This window comes from Garra rufa, chromosome 3, assembly GCF_049309525.1.
Source record: "Garra rufa chromosome 3, GarRuf1.0, whole genome shotgun sequence".
NCBI classification, from domain to species: domain Eukaryota; kingdom Metazoa; phylum Chordata; class Actinopteri; order Cypriniformes; family Cyprinidae; genus Garra; species Garra rufa.
The window spans coordinates 13384748-13409271 of record NC_133363.1 but is presented as its reverse complement, the minus strand read 5'-3'; the positions used below and the strand labels follow the sequence as shown (position 1 = coordinate 13409271).

Here is a 24524-nt window from a genome sequence, read left to right as displayed (position 1 = left end):
GAAATACCCTAACTGTATTGACCCGGATTACACAGAGTAAGCATCGCAGAGCTAAACAAGGCGAGTATTTGAGGTTAAAAATTATAGAAACTATTTATTTTTCAGAAACTTTTTCCTCAACAAACATAATTTCTTAACGACTGAAGAAAGAAATGAATGAACATCTCTGATGACAATGGGGTGAGTACATTATCTGTACTTCCGTACTTACTTACTTCTCCTTTAAGCAAGTAAAGATTCCTAGGGGGGCTATCATTAGATTATGCTGTTTTGGGATTTATTTTATTGGTTTAATACCAAACTGGTTAATCTAGTCAATTGTAATGTTTTTTTTTTTTTTTTTCCCCGAAGCTTGTTAACCAAAGTTGTCTTGCAGTTTTGTTTAGTTAGTCTGGTGGCGACATCAGCATCCCAAGCTGGAGACAGACATATTCTGATGACCAGGTATGTTGGTCTTTTAACAGGGTTTGTGTTAAGAGAGAGACAGAAAGAGGATGAGAAAAAACAGACACTTTCTCTGGCCCACCATGTGTTTGTGCCTTGCTGAGGTCTGCAGGAGAACTGTGCTGCCTCTCTCCCTCTCTCACCCTCACTTTCTTGTTGTCTTTTTCTCTTTGGCTGTCAGTATAACACTACACAGCTGGCTGATGATACAGATGTGTAACATCAACACTCTGCAGGCCTTTGACAGCAGCCTGTGAGCAATGTGCTGGGTGCCATGTACCACAGTGCTCTGCTTTGAATAAAACACTCACACTATGAGATATGTCTTGTGTAGTCTATATCTCACTAACATGCGCACACGCATAGTGCAAGATGGGGGTGGGGGCTCCATGGCAACTTTCCACACCAAACATTTTCTTGTTCCGTTCTGTGGTCAGTGGATATATTATCCCTCTACAACCAGTTGTATTAGCATATATATGCTGAAAATTTAGTAAGTGTGTGAATGTGCTTTTGAATAGTTGTCTCTATGTGTTTGTAGATTTTATGCTGGTTAGGGGAGTGTGGTGTCTGACTTGAGGCCCTTTTAGTACTAGAACATTCTTTTAGCAACCAACTTGGGACTGACAGTTTAAATCTGTGTTATCACTGTATGTATTTCATCGCAGGAGTAAAACATGTTGCGTGAATGACTTGTATGTTTGCCAGACAGAGATGACATATGTATGTCTGTGTATTCACATGTGTGTTTGGGGTGGGGGTGACTCTGATTCAGGGAGTCATGATGCAGTATATTTTCTGTCACAAAATCTTTTGCAAAGTATGCAATCAACAAAGTGATTTCCAAGTGATTTAATTTCACATTCTGATTATGCATTTGTGTGCATCAATGCAGAATCATTTGATAAAGAATTACAATGCATCAGAGAATCTGTGTATGCGTCTGAGCCCTGGATCTATGCAATGTCTGAGGACAGAAAGGGATCAGCGTAAAGACAACAGCGGCAGAGCAACGGAAAGCTGTGCTGCTTACAGCACCCACTGCAACATCTGCCAGGAAATCTTCTTTGGCCCACACCACTCCTCTCCACTCTGGGTAAACACAAGTGTGCCAATTTTAATGAATCACAAATGATGGCCATATGGAGCACTAGATCAGCACAGCCCAGCCACAGCAGAGGAGAGGGGGGTTGGAAGAAGCTGAGGATGCTTTATCAAATGGACTTCACTCATCTACACATACAGAAAACCATGAATCCGGCATCAGGGAAATCCAGAGTGAGTCTGTTCATGTGTTCACCCATTCTGGCCGCCATCCATCTACGTTCTTTTTGTTTGTCACTTTGCCTGTCTGTCTCTAAGTCCCACTACCCTTCTCCTCCACCCCTTCCCATATGGCGCACCATAAGGAAGAGCTCATACAGATACAGAAAGACTTTAAAGAACTCTGACGGAGTATTCTCCACTTCAGACAGCACATCTACAGACCGTTCACCCTTCGTCTTATGCAGATTGCATAAAAATGGCAAGAGCTTTTTCAGAATGATACTTGATTGGCTGGTTGTTACAATGAGTGCTTTAAAAGACGAACTCTGGATCACTGGACAAAGTTTGCATGGTTCATGCTATCAAATCTTTGATGATTTGCAAAAGTTTTTAGAAAGTAAACAAGATATCCTTGAGCACACCTGTATATTCCTGGATATACCTACTTCTAAAGTTAGGTCGAATATAGTTAACCAGGGGGCACTTTCTAAGTGGGCAATACTTTGCCAGAACACAATGCAATGAGGACCAAACTTTATCCAATTGCTATACAAGATTACTGACACTGTGTCTGCATGAGATGAATGTTTTTTGCCTATTCTTACCTTGAGAAATGGAATGACAAAGGGGCGCAGGGGAAAGTTTGTGGCTTCCTGAAGTTTGGAGTGGAACTCTTCAATGGTTAGAGTTGAGTTCTGATAAGACAGAAAGAGAATTCCATTTAACACCCAGCGGAGAAAAGAATTTTAGACAGCACACACAGTTAAGCATTAAAGAGAGCCTTCAGACACTCACCACTAGCCCCAGCACCAGGCTGCGTACACGTTCTCCAATCTCTGGTGAGATGTCGTTGCCAAACTGCTGCAGTGTGGTGAGAAAGCGCTTAAGCTTACAGAGTTGTCGGGCTCCGCAAGCAGGGGGAAGCTGCTGGGTGGGCAGAGAAGCAGTAGAGGAGGTGGCGGGTCCATTGCTGAAGCCGTTGGGGGTTGAGGGAGCTCCGTTTAGCGCCGTGGGGGAATGACTGCTCCCGTTCAGCACTGAGGAAAGAGAGCAACTGTTTGTATTAGCATTGTTTAAGTCACGCCAGACTCTTTTGCTTTCCTTTTTCTCCATCTCAGTCCTGGGAAGCGCCCTCCAGGAAGCTCCAACGTAGCACGAAGCGGGCACATGCATTCCGAGAATGGCCAAAAAACAAACTGAAACTACAGATACGCTAGGTAATGCAGCACGTTGCTCTGTACTCTTCAATTAATTCGCTACTTTGAACAAATACGCTGCAAATGGGACCAGCTCTCACTATCTCTCTCCATGACATACATGCCGCCCACCCGGTCTATTGCTCCCCACTGCTCACCCACTCACTCAGTAAGACACAACTATAAGAGGAACGTGTTAAAGAGGTCCCAAAAATAGCCCCCTGGACTGGGTTACTTTTATTCCAACAGCAGGTGTGTGTCTAAATCAGGCTGTGCACATGTCCACCAGCTGAGAGCAGATTTGCAGCTTTTAGAGTCTAGGCCGCCCCATCGACACTTCCACTCCATCTCCACTTCTGCATCCCATCCCTGCACTCTTTCCTCTTCCTTCTGATGGTCGAGTGCCTTCTCCCTAAGAGTAGGCCTTATATCTTATGTTACCCTCGCCCGAAGCCATGACCACAGATAAACAAACATTACGTGAGTAGTGGACACAGCATGAGGCCATAATCCCCCGGGACATAGGGAAGCATATGATTGTGCAAACACACCTCGGAGGGTAGCCTTCCTTCAGGTTTGGAGGCATGTTCACACTGCTGGGTGTGTGAGTGTGTGCATGGCTTCATGTTGCAGAACACAGGGTCTTTCATTTCGCTTGTGCCCCTTTTTATCTCACCATTCCAGGCTGGACACATGTGGGTTTACCATGTGACCCCCACACTTGTGTTCTGGTTTTAGAGTGGCAAGCAGGCTATGCTACGACCCATGGAACAGGTGAAACAACAAGGGCCGTCATTGCTATATAGGGTAGCGAGATCTGCCAAGCCCCGCCGAGCCTGATGCTGCCTGCGAATCCCTCCGTATGCAGTAAACAAATCTCTTGCTGTGTATCCTAAGCACTCACACACCCAGACAATGGCTCAACCTATCATACACAAACACTCTCAAACACTCTTGGTCATGTTACAAGGGCATTCTGTGCTATATGCATACTCCGAACATGACAATAAGAAACTCATTTAAATGATTCTTAAATTGTTCTGGCATTGCTCTAATAACATGTTTATGAACATGTTTATTAAGTGCACTGTCCCATTGTACATTTTTAATATGCATTCTTGCATTGGTGGTAACAAACTGCAGTATTCAAGGTGGTGATAGAGTTACTTCCAATGTGTATTTACTAAGTTAGCTACCTATAAAAAGTCGCCAATCACACATACACTTGGCACATTACAATAAGTGAGAACCCCTGCTCTAGGGGTGGCGAACGTCAGTCCTGGAGAGTTTTGCTTCAACCCTAATCAAACACACCTGAACAAGCTAATCAAGGTCTGAAGGGTTATTAGGAAGCTACAGGCAGGTGAGTTTTTATTAGGGTTAGAGCTGAACTCTGCAGGACAGAGTTCGCCACCCCTGTCCTAGAGCAGGGTTCTCAACTCTGGCCCTCCACGTTCCTGCAGAGCTCCATCCAGGATCAAACTCACCTGCCTATAACCTTTTTTTTTGAAGGGTCGCTCCAAACCAAAGTGCACAAAACTGGCCACTTCAAAGGGTCCTTTGGAATGAAGGATTTTGAGGGGTACAACTGATGGATACTTTGGCTCCCATGATTCTTTGCACAGATTCTTTGCATGATGACTGCACCTCCGTATGGGCACGGGATGATGACGCAGAAGGGCACTTCAAGAAACAGTTGTTTGGCCCCCTACACCCTTCAACCCTTCAAAGCTTACACTCCAGAGGGTAAACCCTTTGAAGGGATTAGGGCATAGAGATGAGCCCTTCCAAATGGAATGAAGGGCCAGTGATCATGAAGACCTTGATTAGCTTATTCAGGTGTGTTTAGGGTAGATTAGGGTTGGAGCTAAGAGTGGATCTCGAGGACCAGTGTTGAGAATCCCTGTCCTAGAGTGCAAAAAGAAATATGTGACCATGGACTACAACATTTTTTGGAATTGAGATTTATACATCATCTCAAAGCTGAATAAATAAGCTTTGTATTGATGTTAGGATATGACAATATTTGGCCGAGATACAACTATTTGAAAATCTGGAATCTAAGGGTGCCAAAAAATGTAAATATTGAAAATATCGCCTTTGAAGTTGTCCAAATGAAGTTCTTGGCAATGCATATTACTAATCAAAAATTAAGCTTTGATATATTTATGGTAAGAAATTTACAAAACAACTTCATGGAACATGATCTTTAATTGAAATATTAATGATTTTTGGCATAAAAGAAGAATCAATAATTTTGACCCATACAATGCATTTTTGGCTATTGCTAAAAACATACCTGTGCTACTTAATAATGGTTTGGTGGTCCAGGGTCACATATATGCATGTTTGTACTAGGATAACTTACTTGTTGTGGGTGTGAATGATGCATTGCGGTTGGCTGCCTGGCTGACAGCAGGGGGTGGAGGTGGCATTGTGGGCGGAGTTGACCTGGGCTGGGTTTTGACATCAGCAGGTGAATCTGGCATCGTTCCAGCCTTCTGTCCTGTGCTACCTGTGGATGACATGATACAGTTATACTCTTTTAGAACATTTTATACATAACAAAAGTAGCAAGATGATGAGAACAACAACATGTACATTCAAACCCACATCCCCCTTAATGTGCCTGAAGCCTCATTACTGCCAGGCCATAGCTCTGACCAATACATACTTTTACTCTGCTACATGGCACTTGTTTAAACGGTATCATGTTTGACACATATGTTTCGTCTTGTTCACGGTGCTAGATCATACGTGTGGCATTCTTTTTTCAGCAGTACCCCTCTAGTGAGTCGTTCAGACAGACTTATAATATTTCATAGCAGTAAATCTGTGCAGTCTCCGCTGATAGAGATAAAGTGTGGCTTTGGCAGACTGAGGCAGAGGGTAAATGTCACTGCTGTTGGAAACATCCAGTCACACCTGTTCTCCTACTCAGCTGCTGCTGACGGGACCCCTCTGCCCACCACCCAACCCCCCCATCACCCTGACATCCACATCAATGTCCTCCACCCCCCACCCGCTCCCCCGCCTGTTGTCCGCTCTTGTGCGCCGGATGGACAGGCTCTTGACAGCCAGTGACAAGTGCAGCTGGATCTGCTGCTGTCCATCACAGTGCTGAACACTTCAACAAGGCTGCGTTCACACCGACCCTCATCTTTGCTTCGCTGAGGTACCAAACATGGCAAGTCTTCCTCACTCTTGTCCGCCTGGTCACGTGACAATCCCTTTGTCTACCCAGCTCCCTAACCATACTGTCACATGCTGATCCCCCAGTTCTATCTTCACATGTAAAGCACACTCATCGCTGTCAGTTAAGGGATGGAAATGCAGTTCGTGCCTTCACTCAAAACTCTCGAAGCAAAACTGCCCCAGCAAACACCAGATTCCAACAGTCGTTGGGTTTTGTTGGATCAGTGTTGAGATAAGATGTAATATATGTGTGTTTGAGTATGTGTGGTCCAGGTATTTCCAATGTTGGGTCCTACCAAATGTCCCCACATGGATAATAAAACCTGAAATTTCTGGCAAGATGGGAACAAATTTGGTTCCCATAAGGAAAACAGTTTATAAATCATACTAAATGACTAAATACTTACAAGAGTTCTCATGAAGCACAAAAACCTAATGTGTGTGAGAAAGCACAGATATTCCAAAAGAAGTACCATCAGATGGTACTGAGATTAGCACACAACATCATTGGTGACAGCTCACATTTGCTACTCCTTAACATCGTCTGTCTCTAAGAGTCCATAAGATTGTTTAAAGACTTCTTAAATGAAACTTGTATTTTTTTCTTAGAAATTATAATTGACAAATTCATATACCATGTTATTTAGCACATTATGGTATTTCACAAAACAGTGGAATTCGTATTTCTAATATATATATATATAGTACTACAATAATGCATGTTTTTTTTTTTTTTGTTGGCATAGGTTAACTAAATGCACTAAAGTAAACGGTAAGCATGTGCATTTTTCACCTATATGTTGCAATGTGTGCGAGAGGCTGTACAGCAGCATGTGTTGAGCAGCAGGCTCTCTGGCAGGCGCCTCTTGTCTCAGTGCTGTCACTCACTGTGGATCAGTTGCCCTTACTTCTTTCCACTGTCACCTTCAGTCAGATAGACCTCCCGAAAAACAGCACAACACCCTGACCGTATGCTAGGGCCACCAGCCCAGGCCATGTTCGGAGAAAGCCCCCACCGCCTGGCCGAGATGTCATGTGCAAAAATAACTAAACGTACAGGGTCACAGCCAAACTACTAACAGCCAGATAATTGGTGCTCGACCTTAGAGGGATGACAGCTGCAGGAGGGTGACAGGGTTTGAGGCTGGTCTGTGGGTTAGGGGCCACCTCAGCACAGGGGACATGCTGAGGGTCCTCTGCTGATTTTGTGTTTTCCTGATCCTCAATCATATAGTGCGTTCTAAATTTTCCACCACCAGGTAGCTGTCTGTTCTCACTAATAACAAAAGTGCTATGCAATGTAATTAGAACATATATGAGGACTTGGAGGCTGCATTAATATGTTTAATACCTGTACAGAATGGCACTATAGTCCAATGGCATTTCATGATGTGCGGAGCTACCTAGTGCATTGTGACAGAAATTAAATTCGAGCCAACAAAATGTTGATTATTGCAGCTGGTCCAAGACCAAGATTTTCATTTAAAATGCACAACAGGATTTATTGTTTGTTGTTTTACTCAGAAAAATTGCAATCTGTTAAGGGGTTTGGGAGCTCTGGTTTGGGGTTCTTTCTATCACCAGCATTTAAGGTAAAGCGACTGAAACATTAATAAAGAATTATACATGTAGAATATTACATAAAAGCTAAAATAGCAATAACAATAAAATGAGAAAAGAGGTGATGTGAAAAGAGAAATTAGCTCTTAATTCTCATTTAAAGATTGACTGGTGCCCCAGGGCAATAAACATAACAAGGTATTAGGACTAATGCCATGCTGACCAAAATAGGCACTAGCTGGCCTGCCGTGCAGGGCTAACGGTGCACTGCTCTGTGCATCACTGTCCCTGTCATTGCCAAATGTAGACAGGTAGAGAGAGATCTTGCTAAAGCCACAAGCCCTGCCTGTCCATCTGTCACTCAGTCCAGCAGCTTGCAGCTTGCAGCCTCAGAAGGGCCATTAAACAAAAAACGGGCCAGCAAGCGTTCACACAGACACACATCAGTCACACATGAGGTAACGTTAATGTTAGTATTAGGAGTCAGTGTCAATATCTAGAGAGCAGGGTGGCTGAGATATATGTATATTCAGAAGCATTATAAGAAGGAAGCCATTTCTGCAATTTGACATTATTTAAGCTTAAAAAGATCCCTTTTCATCCCAGGGCTGGTTTAAAACTTCCTGGCAGAAAAACAGTCCATAATCACTGCTTTTAATTTGCTCTTAGGGGAGCAAAACATGGTAATTCCTGCATGCATTCTCTGGGGATTGTGGAAGTTGCCATGACCTGGCTGCAGTGGCACAAACTCCCACCAGAGGACTGAGAAAGGGACAGAGGGGCTGTCAAATATAAGTGAACACAAGGGAAGAGAGGCAAGTCTGCCCTGTATCCACTGTGGGATTACAGATATCTGATTAATCTGACCAGCTAAAGGACACTGTAGGACACACACACACACACACACACACACACACACACGCACACACAGACACCGGGCACTGGATTTCACTTTTAATACATTAGAAAGTCCATTTATGAGCCCCTTCTATGACCATCTGTGCTTCCATAATGCCCAGACAAAGCAATACTTAGATAAGATACAAAAAGAGACAATGTTAACTGAAAAGAAAATTAAAATTTATGACAGCTTTATCATCTGTAAAAGCAACTGTGTATCCACGTACAGCAAAGAAAAATCACTTTTTGTTAGCTTTGTTGTCTCTCCAAGACCATCTTGAGTCTTTATCTTTGTTTATTGGTAATTTTTTATTTATTTTGATTACTTAACAGCACTTAACAGCACACCTTTTTTAATTTTACAAATGTGTTTTAGACATGGCAGACTTTCTTTCACAAGAAACATCTAAGAAATAATACAATTTAAATGAACCAACTGAGAACTTCATTAAAAGCTATAAAGAGAACTTCTGAGGGGGAAAAATCCTGTGGGTACCTTCTTGTCTTAAAAATAAAGCATACACACACAGCCAGTCACTCATATCTCTATGAGACGGAGGAGCCATACTGAGAGATCAATAACCCAAACAGATCTAGCTCGCAGTGCAATACGCTTTTAACCGACCTCCTACAGATGTGTGATTTGATCCTCAATGCTGTGATTCTGTAATGATGTTAAAGCAGTCTCTTTGGGCCGTTGCCTCTGCCATATGCTTGATGTCTGAAGGAAAACGCACACTTATAGGACAGCTAAAACTAACCTTGTCCATCTGCTTTTGTGTGCTATAATCAGACTGAAAAAGCGCACCACAAAAGGGCTCCAGTTTGTAATTCTGAAGCTTTTTTAGAGTCTTTTTAGATCAGCGGACATTTGCTTTCAGTAAAAGATCCAAACACGCAAAAATCCATCATATAATGACAAGCCCAGAATTCTGGTTTCTGTGATTTGCTCTTTTAAGACTTTGTGAGGGTTTTATTTAGCCATACTTTGCTAGGAAGTTAGCTAAATTTGACTAAACCTATTTTGGGGACATCTAGGGATATCCTCAAATATAAAATAATTCATGAATAAAGAAAGTCATCTTTTGTGTTTGTTTCTATAAGAAAAAGAGGCAAATGTATAAGCTTAAAAGGCAGAAAGATCTCTTTAGGGACAGGATTACTGGCTAGGTTCGTCTGTTGTCATTATAATCAGATTTATATAAAAACACCAGAAGTCTATCATATGACCGTGTTTATAGGTATATATGTGTTTGTATGTGATGTGGTTCCTTGCTTAAACTGGCACTTGTTCTGACTATCAGTCTGTACTAAGCTACCTTTCCCTCAAACACAATGAAAAGCCCCTTGAGGTAACCCTCTCTCTCTCTCTCTTCACATGGCTTCTTTTCCCTGTCCCTGTATCTAACCCCATCCACTCCACCCCTCTGTAATTCCCCCAGTCTCTAGGAATGCTCTTGTTTTTAATTTCTCCCAGCTGCTCTGGCTCTGTGCCCGACCGCCTGCCTTCCCACATCTGCTCCCCATCAGGCTGCAGCCGAGTCCACACAAACAGAGTCCTCTCATCAAAACAGCAGGATTACAGCCCTCGACCCCTGGCCAGCACTTCAAGACCTGTCCATCCGCTATCCCTTCTCCCCAGCCATCCCACCATCTCTACTCATCATCACCCAAAGCTCCTCAGTAGACCCCTGGACTGGAGCCCACCTTCTATCATTTTTATAGTGAAGAAACAGATATTGCCACAAGGCTTGTATCTGACTGGACAATATCCCAAGACAGACATGATGCTGTCCCCTAAAGAGGCCTTTGTAGTAGGTCATGTGAACTAGTATGGGAACTAGTATTGGGGAGGTGAGTAGTTGGCTCTATTGCTACTGAGCTGACTACTTAGACTGCATCATAAGTGCACTTTCGAGGTGAAGGCTATTCGAATGTTTGCAGTCAAGTTGCATATAGATTCTTTCAAATCAGTCACTTATGGGGTTGGACAGTTAGGTTGCCCATTAGGAAATCACCTGGCTATATACTATAGGTAGTTGACAGCGAGGTGGCTTATTAGGTTTTGAAAATGTGTCTATATCTGATTGCCCAGCATCATGTGGTCTCCAAACTGGACAAGAGAGCTTATCTTTTACTTATTTACAACTCATTCACTCATAGTACAATAGAAACAGGGTGAGAGAGCACGCACACACAAACACACACTCTCTGTGAGCCTAAGCAGGCGTCTTCAGCTGAGCAAATATGTTTTGAGAAAACAAACATTCAGATGGCAATAAATGCGTATTTAGTCACAAGCTGAACAGACCCCTGGGCCCTGAGACTCTGTATATGTATGTGTGTGAGAGAGACGTCCAGCATGTACGTGTGTGTGGGAAAGAATGTTGGGGAAAAAGAGTGTAGAGACACATTCTCTTGTCGCTGTTCCAAAATGATCCTCATATCCTTCTGTTATGAGAAAACAGACATACGCTAAACGCTGTTCTCTTGGGTTTCACCTCATCCAGAAAGTGGTAATATCTCAGCTCAGCACGACTATAACACTTTATGAACTTAATGAAAGGAAACCTGTTTATTGACAGATGATATTCCACTCAAACACATTTTAAAGGGTTTATCCTGATTTAGCCAAGAAGGATGAGTTCCTGGATAAACATTCTTGCAACATTATTGAAAGACAACCATTTTCCCCCGTTTCCTACAGTATATTTTCCTCTCCCTGAAGTTAAAGCAAAAGCAATACTTGGAGATTGCTATCCATAAGCATTTCCAGTGGCAGAATGGTTCATAATGGCATATATTAGCAGTGGCTAATTGCTAAAGCTAACCTGCCAAGCCTTGACTCCACTGGCCAACATGGATGTTAATTCAGGAACCTACTTGGCATGGCCATGGTCTACTTCAGAAGATACTTTCCTTTTACCCTGTTGGTCCAGGCTGCCCTGTTGAAAAAAAAAACAGCAAATGCTGGTTAGGTATGTTTTGAAGCACGGTAGCTGGTTTAAGCTGGTCCTTAGTTGGTCATGAGATGGTCTAAGCTGATCCTGAGCTGGTTAAATAAAGCTGGTTCCATAAAGAACCTTTAACATCTGAAGAACCGTTCTGTTTCACAAAAGGTTCTTTGTGGCGAAAGAAGGTTCTTCCGATTAAAAGGTAAGAAAGAAATGGTTCTTTAAAGAACCTTTTACTGAATGGTTCCTTATGGAACCAAAAATGGTCCTTCTGTGGCATAGCTTTGAAGAACCCTTTAAAGAACCTTTATTTTTAAGAGTGTACAATGCTTCAAAACATACCTAACCAGCATAGCCAAGGTGATGTGGTGTATGTACAGCAGGGGTGCCCAAACTCCGGTGTCTTGCAGAGTTTAGCTCCAACCCCAAATAAAAACACCTGAACCAGCTAATCAAGCTCTTACTAGGGATACTAGAAACCTCCCCGCAGGTGTGTTGAGGCAAGTTGGATCTAAACCAGGGGTGCCCAACCCTGTTCCTGGAGATCTACCATCCGACACAGTTCAACTCCAACCCTGATCAAAGACACCTGAACCAGCTAATTAATCTCTTAGGTAGCACTTGATAATTACAGACAGCTGTGTTGGAGCAGGGCTGGAACTAAAGTCTGTAGGTAGGTAAATCTCCAGGAACAGAGTTGGGCACCCCTGATCTAAACTACGCAGGATACCAGCCCTCCAGTATATGTACTGTATACCTGATGGACCAGAATAAGCTTTCTGAATATTGTCATTTTGGCAAGCTGACACTTAAGGAAATCTTGCTGGTCAGTCAATTTAAGAAACCTGGGACACGAGCATCTCATGCTATGGAGCAGCATCCAAAACACAAGACAGCACAGCTAGAGGTCTCTCTTTTTTGCTCGTACTTGCTTGAATATTATTGTGAATATTGATAAAATTGTACTGAAGTCTCTGTGCCATCTGTTCTCTGCAGAGAGGGCTTCATCAGTGGCCAGGGTTTTGGAAAGCCCAGCACTACCCCAAAAGGCAAGAGAGAAAAAACTTCCTTTTCAGATTTCTCCCAATGGCTGCTAATAAAATCCAGATGTTGCTGAGCTGCTCTCTACCCTACTCCCTCCTATCCTCTCCTCAGCCGCCCGGCCTTAGCCATTCCTAAATAAAGGAAAGTATTTGTGACATTCAGCCGAGCCGGGACGTGCCAAGAACAACTCCCCAGCTCGGCCCATCTGGAGTGTGTTAGGACAGCGCTGGGCACCAGTCGAGATGCAGAGATGAGTGCATGGCCACTTCATCAGCAATATAAAACATGCTAGCACAAAAGAAAGTGCTTGTTGTTTAGGTTCATGTAAGTGGACTGAGTTTTTTAGTGGGTGTTTTAAAGTGGAGAAATCTGTCTGTTTCACAGTCCAAGACAACTTTGACTCTCATGTCCCTCCACCCTTCTGTGGACTTGTTGCGTTTGTAGTTGTTTCCTGTGCTGCCTGAAGTAACCGTTGTGCTTGAGGTGGAGAAAGTGTGTGTCGCTGTTCTGAGCTCACACACCTGAACATCAATAACTGTCACACACTCTTACAAGCACACACATAGGAACGTCCTCAGACTCAGCTCAGGCACCTGGGGACCAAGAGTACCGCAGGCATACAGCCATCGCCAACACATCTGTTAACTGATATTCAAAGAGAGAGAGTTCTTTAGTGAGAGGGGAAAGCTAAGACACCTAAGAAAAAGGAAATGTTTAAAAGAAGCAGAAGAAAGTGAAAGACTGTATGGATGTGACATACATCAACTTTTGACCACCAAGTAATTTTTCTGTCTTCACTGACAGCGACAAAATCACAGCCAATCAAACTATGTTTGACATTTAAGTGCTTCACTATGGGCAAATTGTTTTGTTGCACATTGCTTGTCACAGTGTTTAAACGACATTCACTCTGACACCAGTTGACAGAAGGGACCACAAACAACAATGAGGTTTCTATGGGACTGTGGACCAACTGTAGAATCTAACTGGCCTAAAAACCCACTTTTCGTAACTGTACATGAAATTAAGTTCCTAATCAAGAACCTAATCATTTAGTCCTGTCAATTATCATTACAGCCTATATAAACAGTACTCATTGCACCACCCCAGCATCAAATCTTTCAGCATCACTCCACCTCCCCATCTCCTCCTCTATTTATGTTATTCTCGCTGTGGAGAGTACCACAATGGGAGGGTTGAACACAGAGCTCAAGGTGAGCCTTGGGTTTGAGCCTCCATCCCTGGAGAGATGGGGGAAACAGAATATGCTGGTTAGGTAGGTTTCGATGCTTGAATACTGGTTTTAGCTGGTTTATTCTGGTCCTTTGCTTTTTAATGCTTTTCCTTAGCTAGTTTATGCGGGTTCTTTGCTGGTTTATGCTGGTCCTTAGCTGGTCATGTTGCTGGTCAAGCGCATAAACCAGCAAAGGACCCGCTTAAACCAGCATACCAACATCAAAACCTACCTAACCAGCATATGCTGTTTTTTTCAACAGGGATTGAGGACAGCAAGTCAAGTTCGTTTACCATTAACTATCAGGACTGGAAAGGCAGGCAAAATCATAAAATATCAAATATCTTCTAATTGTCTATTATTGTGTAGAAGTTTTGTGGACGAATTGGAAACTAAAATAATGAAACAATTTTGTTCTTCTAGGAAAATCATCATTCTAATGACTGTTTTATTGGTGCTTGGACAAATAATCAGACATGCTTGTCCTTCAGCCCTTCAAGAACGATCATTACGGAACAATTACAATTTTCCCATCAAGGCTGATAAATAGTTGTAATAGCACTGCTTTCCCTAAACTCGTGTATTACTTTAATAGTGGGGGGAAAAGAGACAAAATGATCTATGACAGGAATCTGTTTGCTCTCCGCACTTCCACAAACAAGCTCCCCAATCAAAACACCTGCAGCTTCACCCAACACCAATTAGCTCATCAAGCTTTTAATTACTCTGTTAATTGCATACAGGCAGCGTGAGGGGCGGCTGGGGAATTAGACACAGAAGCCCTCCAGAGGACCCGCCTTGACAATCCTAACAAACAAAGAGGACGCGTGCCAAGCAAAACACACAGGGCCTGTACACACACACATACACACCACAGATCCCCTGCTCACATGACTGGAAGAAAAACAAGAGTAGCTATAATGCCATGCCACCGTGCTCACCATCTGTTACTGCGCTAGAAGTGATGTCACATCCTGTCACATGGGTAACTATTACCTGGGAGAAGGATGAAAATGTAAATGAGCGTAAAGAGTGCTTCTGTGCATTTCTACCAGTCAATGTTTCTCATCTACAGCAACATACTCTGAATAGCATTTTACACCAAAAAATACCAAGGAAATTTAAAGCATATACTACACAGTAATGTGTTAGTATAAAATATTTCCAATAGGCTCCGGCTCCAATGAGTGTAAGCACACACAACTAACATACTATGTTCCTTTTCCTTTTTCATCCTAATTCCCTGACTAGGATGACTAGCTCTTTTTTCTTTTTCTCTCTCTCCCTCTCCCTTATATCCTCTGAGAAAACAGCAGAAGTGTTTGGCTGAGGAGGCGTATCCAGGAAATAGTGGCAGGCCCTGACTTCCTGTGTGACAGGTGCACGATGCGGGGCCTGACAGCTGCTGTCTCTCCACAGTATTCACTCTCTCTCTCTTTCTCTTTCTCTTAGGCTATGGCCAGCTGTAGCCTAGTACTGCTCTTGTTTGCTTTGGCTCTTGCGTCATTACAGCTTGCTGATTTATGGAGCACAAAAGACTGAAACCTGCCCAACTCACACACACGCAAAACATGCAATTATATATACATAATCCATATATATATATATATATATATATATATATATATTCATGTTTTTATACTATGGAATTGCTGAAGTAGTACAGTGTTGCAGTGATCCACAGGAATGTTACTTTGACATATCTACCTTTTTCTTCATGTAAGAGTGGGTGAGACCATTTGTAAATTTTATGGGTATGGCTTCCACATCCAGTTATTTTTAGCTGTACAAAACAGCTTTTTTGCTGCTTGATATTGCAAATTGGTGTATCTTACCATATTATTTTAATGTATTATCTTAATTTTAAGCACACTGGTTTGTAGTCCTAACAGTTTTACTGTTTACTGCACGTTATTATTCTTTTTGTTATTTCCCTATAGCGGTCTATTTCCTTTCAGCTACTTCAGTGATTATTTTCAGTTAGACATTTCTGTCTTTTTCATTCTTATTTGACATTGCCTTCAAGTCTTTGTTTATCTATAGACTTCATAAATACTACATCTGCATTGCATTCTCAATTTCAATTAAATTTAGGATTTAAATTATTGTCAATTATTTAAAGTAATTTAAATAGTTAATATGTGACCCTGGACAGCCAAACCAGTCTTAAATAGCACGGGCCAACAATAAATTATATGCGTCAAAATTTTCTTTTATGCCAAAAATCATTAGGATATTGTTCCACAAAGATATTTTGTAATTTTCTTTCCATAAATATATCAAATCAAAATCAAATATGCCTAATAATAATGAAAGTTTATTCACTGCCCTTGTCTTTCTCTGTTTCTCTTCCTCCCAGAGTGGGATCTGCAGCTTTCGTTATTCTTTTTCATCCCTCTTAATAGACACTTTCGATACAATAAAGTCTCTGCAGGAATTTGTATTCATTTCCACGTAGGAACATCCTCTTAAAAGTATCCACCCCCCTCCATCTGGAACATTCTGGTATCAACAAAAATGTTTCTTCCAATTCCATTCGCTTTGAAAATGTTCCTTTTTTGTATGGAAATTAAACTTCCTTCTGGTGGATCCCTGGTTGTGGAACAATAACTTATCAGAGGAGACCCCTGCGTTAGATTAAGGTCTTCGTAAGAGACTGGAGCCGCAGTGAAATTCAGCTCAAACCCATTTCAAGAATGACAGGATAGTCCGGCGCTCTGCTTCTGTTTCCATGAGATAACGGCTGCTTTAATTTGTGCAAATACGCTACATCGTACGTCTCCCAGCCCCAATCCAGCCCAGAGCCCCTTCTCAATACTTTAACATCATTGTGAGGAGAATTGTATGTGTGTGTGAGGGCTTAATAACTGAACTTCATCTGTAGTTACCACTCAGAACTGTGTGATAAGTAACTGGCTGAGGGCGAGAGAGGAAGTGAAGAACTAGCTTTATCACAGACAGAAGCGGTGATATGAACTTCCACACTGTTTGATTAATAAACCCCTCTACCAGCAGGGATTACTCCAGCTGGTGCCCTGTCTCTCAGCCATACTTCCGCTGGCAATGTATCCTTACATCCTCCAATCTTTTTCCCACCTTCTTATTTAGCGAGAGTTCGCTTATCATCCAAACAAAACAAGCCAATTCATAGTGGGAGCCATTCCTCAAAGAGGTTTACAAATGTTCCCTATTTGATCAGATCAGATATGTTTTTCATTACAGAGAAGTGAGGATCCAACAATCCAAGCAAAATCAGCCAGAGCAGCCTCTGATTTCTTCAAGAAGCTTGGGTCTCTTGCACTGTCAGTATCTCTGAAGAGAGCTTTCTCAAAACGCAAGCTTTTTTCACTCAATTTCAAGGAAATTTCTAAGTTGGATGGGAGACAATGAACACATCAAGACCTAATAATTGGATTTGACAATGTTTACGAACTTCTTAGCACTATTAAAGATATGCAAGGCAAGGTATATTCAGGTTCTGACAGTGTGGACCAGACTTAATGCTGATAGGCTACTATGGCGTATACAGCATTCTCCATTTTACATGCATTTATCATTATAAATCTGACGTATTGTGTCATTAAGACAGGACAACACCTTTACTTGTGAGAACACATGGGAAAAGAATGAGTAGAGCGAGTGTGTTTGAGAGTGATGTGGTTTCTCTCTCAGAGAGTTAAATCCCAGCTTCTTCAATGTGGCGTAAATGTGTTTTTTGTTACCCCAGATGTTTGGAAGCTGGCCGGCTTCTCTGCTCTCTGACATTCTCCTTCTCCCGAGAGAGGCCGCCATGTCACACTAATGTCAAACACATGTGCTCACCACACCGTCGCCGTCTTTCCCACTGTTTGGAGGGATAAATAGGGCTGAAACCATGGCAATTGCCCCTCTTGCCCGTCCCTGCTGCTCCCTCTCCCTGGCACTCCCGCTGGGAGCCCGGGGTTGCCACGGTAGGATGACCGGATGGACTGCTGGGACAATTTGCCATAACAGTAGGATTTATAGAGCCTTCACCCCTGAGTAAGTATTGCGAGACACTGAAATACAGATGTTGATCATGTGAGTATATTCATCAGCAACTCACTTAATTATAAGGCCAATCAAATATGACATACACTTGATGTCTCTTCTCTTAGGCTGGCCTAAATCCTATATTTTGTGTGACTCAGAATCTGTTTTTTCTTTCTTTCTTTTTTTCATAACAGTGTGAACAGCACAAACCACATGGAATCTGATCTTTTCAATTACGATTTGGACCACTTCCATATGTGGTCCTAAATCAGACACAAATCCAATGTTTTGCAATGCAATCCCAGTCTGAATAGAATTCCTAGAAATCACTCTAGATGGACATTTATGACGATTTTACATACACTCTTAAAAATAAAGGTGCTTCACGATATCATAGAAGAACAATTTTTTGTCTAAATGGTTCCATAAAGAACCTTTAACATCTGAAGAACCTTTCTATTTCACAGAAGGTTCTTTGTGGCGAAATAAGGTTCTTCAGATTATAAAAAGGTAAGAAAGAGATGGTTCTTTAAAGAACCTTTGACTGAATGGTTCTTTGTGGAACCAAAAATGGTTCTTCTATGGCATCGCTGTGAAGAACCTTTTAAAGCACCTTTATTTTTAAGAGTGTACCTATGGATACAGTGGCATTATGTTTAGAAACATTATGACGACAACTCTATCCAAGCAAGACTTCAGAAAAAGGTACATGAAAAAACTGCTCTTTTACTCCTTATCTTTACTTCTGCTTATCACCTGTGTAAATTTATTGGCTTCCGTGGCACATCAGCTTATAAATGAACGCATGAACACTGGGTTTCATATTTACTTGTGACCAGTTCACACCCAAGTCTGATATTTACCAATAATGTGAACAGCTAAACAAACAACAACAAAAGGATCTGAAGAATCAGAATTCAGCACTAAGACTTGCAGTTTGAACATAACCTTATTCCCTTCTTGCATCTGTGACACACACTGCACACTTTGCAGTTATGGATTTTTTATCTCATGCATTTTTCCAGTGTGGATCTGAAAGGCATTCCTTTCAATACATGCAACTTAGGAAAGAAAGGGGGAAAAGACCCAGATCTTTTACTCAGTCTGAGATTCATTTCCTCACACCAGGACATAAGTGACACATAAGTGCTCTCTCTGGCAGCCAATGTAGATAATAGACCTGGATAATCTCCGCTGAGCTCTTCTAAAGACATCAACAAATAAACAAAACAGGTTCAAACACCTCAGTTCTAAAGCTTGCGGACGTCCCCACCTGCTCAGGACTCATGTGACTGCACAATTGCATTAATGCATTATAGGAATTAGGATCAGTCTGTGATCTGACAGCTCTCTAGATGCTGAGATGGCTAGATAGCAAATAAACTTCAATTAAATTCATATTATTAGTCAATTAAATTTTAGTTTATCAAAAACATAGTCCAATGCTGACTTTACATAATGGTAAATCTTAAGGTAATCCATTTTTAAAAATGGAAAAATATATCACACAAATATTAAAAGGCTTTCTGCATTTAATTTATACACTGTCTGTATACAAGGAAAGCAAAATATACAGTGTTAATATAAAGGAGTTTCACAGCATTTTGAATTATGCATTGCATTATACTGTACTTTACGCATAAAGGAAATGTCTGTAAAACTACCAGTACCTTTTCTGATTTCTACAGATTTTTTGCTTATAGTGTAGCCATGTAAAACAGGAAAGTAGATGGGAAAATAGGTTTAAAGGTATGATGTAGTCCAGGCTCGAACCTGCGTCTGGCTGTTTGTGTGTGGCAAGCACATGTACTACCCACTATGTCACAGGACTCTACCCACTATTAGTACAACAATCCTTTTTTGTGCACACATCCACTACTGAACAGAATCAGGATACGTTGCATGCCAGATTCAAACCGGTTTACCTACTGTATAAACACAAACGCCTTTTTTATATCACCAGCAAATGCACAACCCACTGCGCAACTACACAAAACTTCTATTTATGGATTTGAGTAACTCTTTGCATAGTATTGCCTTTGCCAAAACTTGTACAAACTGGCATCTTAGGTGCAGTGCTGCCACGTGTCGAGGACTTAGTTGTGAGCAAGGTCTATTGTGCGGTTGACAGTCAGGCTACCTGACCGATCAGGTGCCTGTGCTTACTGATCAGTGCCTGACCCCACCCCCTAGTTCTCTCGTTCTCTCTTCCTCCCTCCCTCTGCTGCTTTGCCGGCCGTCTGCCTGCACCCATCTCCCGCCCACTGCCATCTGCTCCTCTCGTTAATTACGAGACGGCAAACTTCACCTGCACCCGCACTCAAATTACAATAATTACCTCCAGTGCACACCATGTCCCTGTTCCCATTGCAGAGCACTGCCACAAGGACACGCTCTCACAGCCTGAATGCGGGCATCCTATACACCAGTGAACTTAAGATATATGGCACATCCATAGAAACTGACACCTTCCACATGACAAACTCTGACTGCATCATAGTACAAGCGTGAGACTTTATGAATTCTTAGAAGATCATTTCTGGATGCTATACACCTTGTTTTGTAAACTAGATTTACATTTTATAATATCTAAGTGGTTTACTAAGTGTTTTTTTTTTAGGATTACAGAACCGTAGTAAAGTTTACATTATGAGTTTTCAAATTATTGTTCTTCATGAAAAACAGTATGAATGGTGGTTTAAAAAAAACTGTCATGTTTTATGCACATGTATGTTTAAGTGCAGACAGTGAGCTGGTAAGACTGACTCCATGGACCCTCAACAGATGCTGCAAAACCTTTCATGATTTTAAACAAGTTCTCTATATCTACCAATGAAAGCAGTGTCTCCTCAGAGCCATTTGACTTGACCCCATATACTGCCTCTTCTATATAAATCTACTGAAGATGGCATGAAAGCAAATTGAATAATCGCTTTAAAATTAATGAATGGCTTTCTCTTAGTAGAGGTGCTTTAGTGCATGCAGCAGGGACATTTGCCTGTAAAAGCTATAAAGGCTATTTGGTGGTAATGTTTAAGGATAGTTTGTGGCCACAGCGCGGTTTCACCTTTAGACATTTAGCTGTTGGGAGAACTATTACCGTCTGTTCATTCATAATTCAGCTGATCTTTACTGGGGTCAATTGAAGAGTAAAGTGGTGGTTTGCAGTGCAACGGCAGTAACATCAACGGGTGCTGACTGAGCTGGACTGAAGGACAGTTAAGACATGATGTTGCAACAGAGCATATTGTGGTTTCATCCATCAGTGTGCTGGCAAGGTTGCAATGAACAATTCATCATAATGCACCAGATCACATCTTCATGTTTGTGCTCATATAGACTAATCATTTATTAGAAGAACAGGTGCAGAGATTGCCAGGCTGATGACTGCTATAAATTGCTGCTTTTTCATAAGAGTGAAGCCATCTGATGTGCTTAAATATGCAGTCATTTCTGCTTGTTCGTTATTATGAGCAAGGTTTATTATTAATACTTTCAGTTAAATATTGTTTTAAACTAAACATCTAACCTCTTTCTCTTAAAAAAAAATGTGAAACAATTAATAAAGGCTAAGTGTGAGCAAATTTCTGGCAGATCAGACCTAAGTGAATTAGATCATCTCTAATAAGTTCAAATTCAAAGGTTGGGATTGTTTTGGCAAAATTCTTTTCAAAACACAAATAACATACAGATTTAAACACAAATTAGCCATTATTCAACACAGGTTTGAGAATAAGATTTTATTGATTATAACAGACTTTCTGTTATTAAGTTTGCATCTAATTTTGAAAGAAACAATGTTTTAAGCAAAGTAGTTTGATGTCGTTTGTGTTTCATATATATAGGCTATGTATTTTGTATTTATAGCATATAAAAACAAACTGCAACTGAGCAGGTATGTCGTTGCGTTCATGATTTAATATCTATATTGCTGGACTGCACTAGAAGACCAAGCATCTTATAAGATATTCGCTTAAGTCCAGACTGACATGTCTGCAAGAAATAGCCGCTAATGTTGAACAAACAAAGTATTAAAAGATAAAACAGAGGCATCACTTACTTTTGAAGGTCGAAGTCAAACTGAGGTATTTGCAGCAAAAAATAATCCACGTGAAAATAAAAGCAGAAATAAACGGAGATTATTACGCCTCAGTTGTCACAGAAAAAGGTGAGAACTTTCCAAAATGAATAAAAATATGCCGTTTTATCAAAGAGTGTCTGAAAGAGAGAGTTCTGAACTCCTTTGGATTGCACGCGATGCTGACTTTTCGTTATAGTAATAAATAATGAGGTAATTCAATTGCAAGAAATCGAAAATATATCATACAAAGCTAGAACACAGCGGAGCTTTAGTATTAAAGTAGTGAGACTTTGGTATTACGTTCCTTTAAAATGTCGAAATCTTCAAAGGTGTTAACAAATTTCTTAGCAAAAATGCACAGGGCGAAAAAAAGTTCGCTTCGATTTCTCAAAACACAAAAAAAAAATCGCAAAGTCCTCCAGTTCAGATCTCGCGTTCTTGGTGTTTTTTTTTTTAAATATCGTATTCCACAGTAGATGTCCGTGATCCCTCCTGTAAGATAGAAGATGTTTTTAATATTGCCACTGATGCTCCATGTTTCCAAGTAGAAGTGTAGTGAATATTGTCTCTCGTAAATCCTGAAAGTCCTCGTCTACAGAAATGATTCAGATAGGGAGTGTTTCGGAGATCTTCCCGTTAATACTCCAACTGTTCGTCGCGAACTCCCTCCACACTGAACGCGAAAAAACGGTCCATTAAAAACATCATTCGTGTCCCAGCTAACTGATGTTACACATTCTGCGTTGTTTCGCTCTGCACCATCTCGCGTTTTGGTTTATTTTTGTTGTTGTCAGTGGTTGGAAGCTGGTGTGTTGTCTAATGACCCTTCTGTCTGCGTTTAAAACACCATCTGGAGAAGAGAAGCGTTCTCCTGCGCTTCTAACCTCTCGCTCGCTCGCTCGCTCGCTCGCTCTCCCTCTCTCTCTCTCTCTGACAGCTCCTCAGACCCACAAGCTGACAGCCTGCCTCCCTTGTGCTGTATAACCCCCTCTGATATTGAGGATTCCTAATATAATTCATATCACATTTTTAATAGACTTGCTATTAACATAATTAGGATGTGCCCACAATTTTCTGCAATTCTTAAGGGATCATAAGCACTGTCCCTGACTCTGATAAAAATGTCAGATTGATTCTCATGAGAGCAGTATTGATGGTCCTTCCACACCGCCGGGCGTTTTTGCCAGGTTTTTACACGCATTTTGATCGCTCGCCGCTAGGGGCCGCTGTTTCCCCATATCAGTTCGTGCGCGTCAGTGAAGCGCGCAAACACTCACATTCATCAGGCAATTGACAGCCAGGCAGCTGGTGCCCGAAGCCCGATCGAGGGCATTCAAATCAGATGGGAGATATGATGTTTTTGTAACATAGTAACAAACTGAGCATTTCATTTTTTTTCTCAGTAGCATCATGTGCTTTATTTAAACATGCTGTCTAAGTGTAGAGCGTTGATGGATGGTCCTTACTTTTCAGCAATTTATATAACTGTCAGCTACTGTCGATATACATATCCTTATATTTCTGAGCAAAACATATATGTATAATACTAATTTTAAATATTAAAACAAGTGACACTATATTATATGAGCCATTTTGCTAATAAGTTCACAGAGCTGTGCAAGCGCAACCACAGTACATCATATTAAAGGGGTCATCGGATGCCCATTTTCCACAAGTTCATATGATTCTTTAGTGTCTTAATGAAGTCTCTAATATACTTTGGTTAAAAATTCTCAATAGTAGTGTAAAAAACACCCTTTTACCTTGTCAGAATCAGCTCTGCAAAATATCAGTTCATTTTATCGCATGGGCCCTTTAAATGCAAATGAGCTCTGCTCGCCCCGCCTCTCTCTGCTGAGGGAGTATGAGCTGTAATGTTTACTTTAGCCGCAATGCTTAGCTGCATTTAGCTGCGTTTATTGGCGAGACTTGCCAACAAGCACATTATTAAGAAAGGCCATTTGCAAAGATGCATAAAAAAACCCTTATACTCACTTCTGCTGTGGGTGAAGCTGCATCACGAATGATTCACACGAACATAGATGCATATGTAGTAAATGACTACTGCTATGTTCATTATTACATCTAACAACAGAACACCTCAATCGCTGAATTAGAGTCTTCCTTCGCACCTGAGTCTACACAATGGCATTCGTATTCGGACTGTTTCAGCTTGGTGAGGGCGGGTCTAAGGTAAGATGCTCATGTCAATCAACTGTGTTTCGTCACAACGACAAGAAGCTGAGAATGACCTGATTTTAAAAAGGGGATATTACTTTAGATTAAAAAAATACCACTGGGTGGATTTTTATCATTGTTGGGTGGTTGTGTACACAAACTGCCAACACACATTAATGTTCAAACAACATGTAAAAGTTAGTTTTGCATCCGATGACCCCTTTAACAATAAAACCTAAAAGTGTCCAAATACATTTTGTCTTCGTTTTGAACGGTATGTGCAATGGTTTATAATTTTAAAGAGTAGGTCATATGGACTTTCGAAAAAAAAAATTTTTTTTTGCAGTTTGTAACGTAGCTATCCTTCAATGTAAAGAGTCTGCAAAGTTGTTAATCAAAAAAGTGCATGATAAATAAAGATATTGTCTTTCAAAAGCCTTAACAAGTCGTCATATTTTCGA

General features: G+C 41.3%; 1 protein-coding gene across 2 annotated transcripts in view; it reads right to left on the bottom strand.

Annotated features, from left to right (window-relative positions):
- The window catches only part of cbfa2t3 (CBFA2/RUNX1 partner transcriptional co-repressor 3), a 39832-nt gene extending 17104 nt beyond the window's left edge, over nt 1-22728 (bottom strand). For both annotated transcript variants that reach the window (XM_073835723.1, XM_073835724.1), the window contains exons 1-4: nt 21865-22728; nt 5275-5421; nt 2506-2747; nt 2316-2405 (exon numbers count right to left, since the gene is read on the bottom strand). In XM_073835723.1, coding sequence (XP_073691824.1) covers nt 2316-2405; nt 2506-2747; nt 5275-5395 — 453 coding nt within the window. In that variant the 5' untranslated portion in view covers nt 5396-5421; nt 21865-22728. The remainder of the gene's footprint in view (nt 1-2315; nt 2406-2505; nt 2748-5274; nt 5422-21864) is intronic.
- Nucleotides 22729-24524: the final 1796 nt, after the last annotated feature.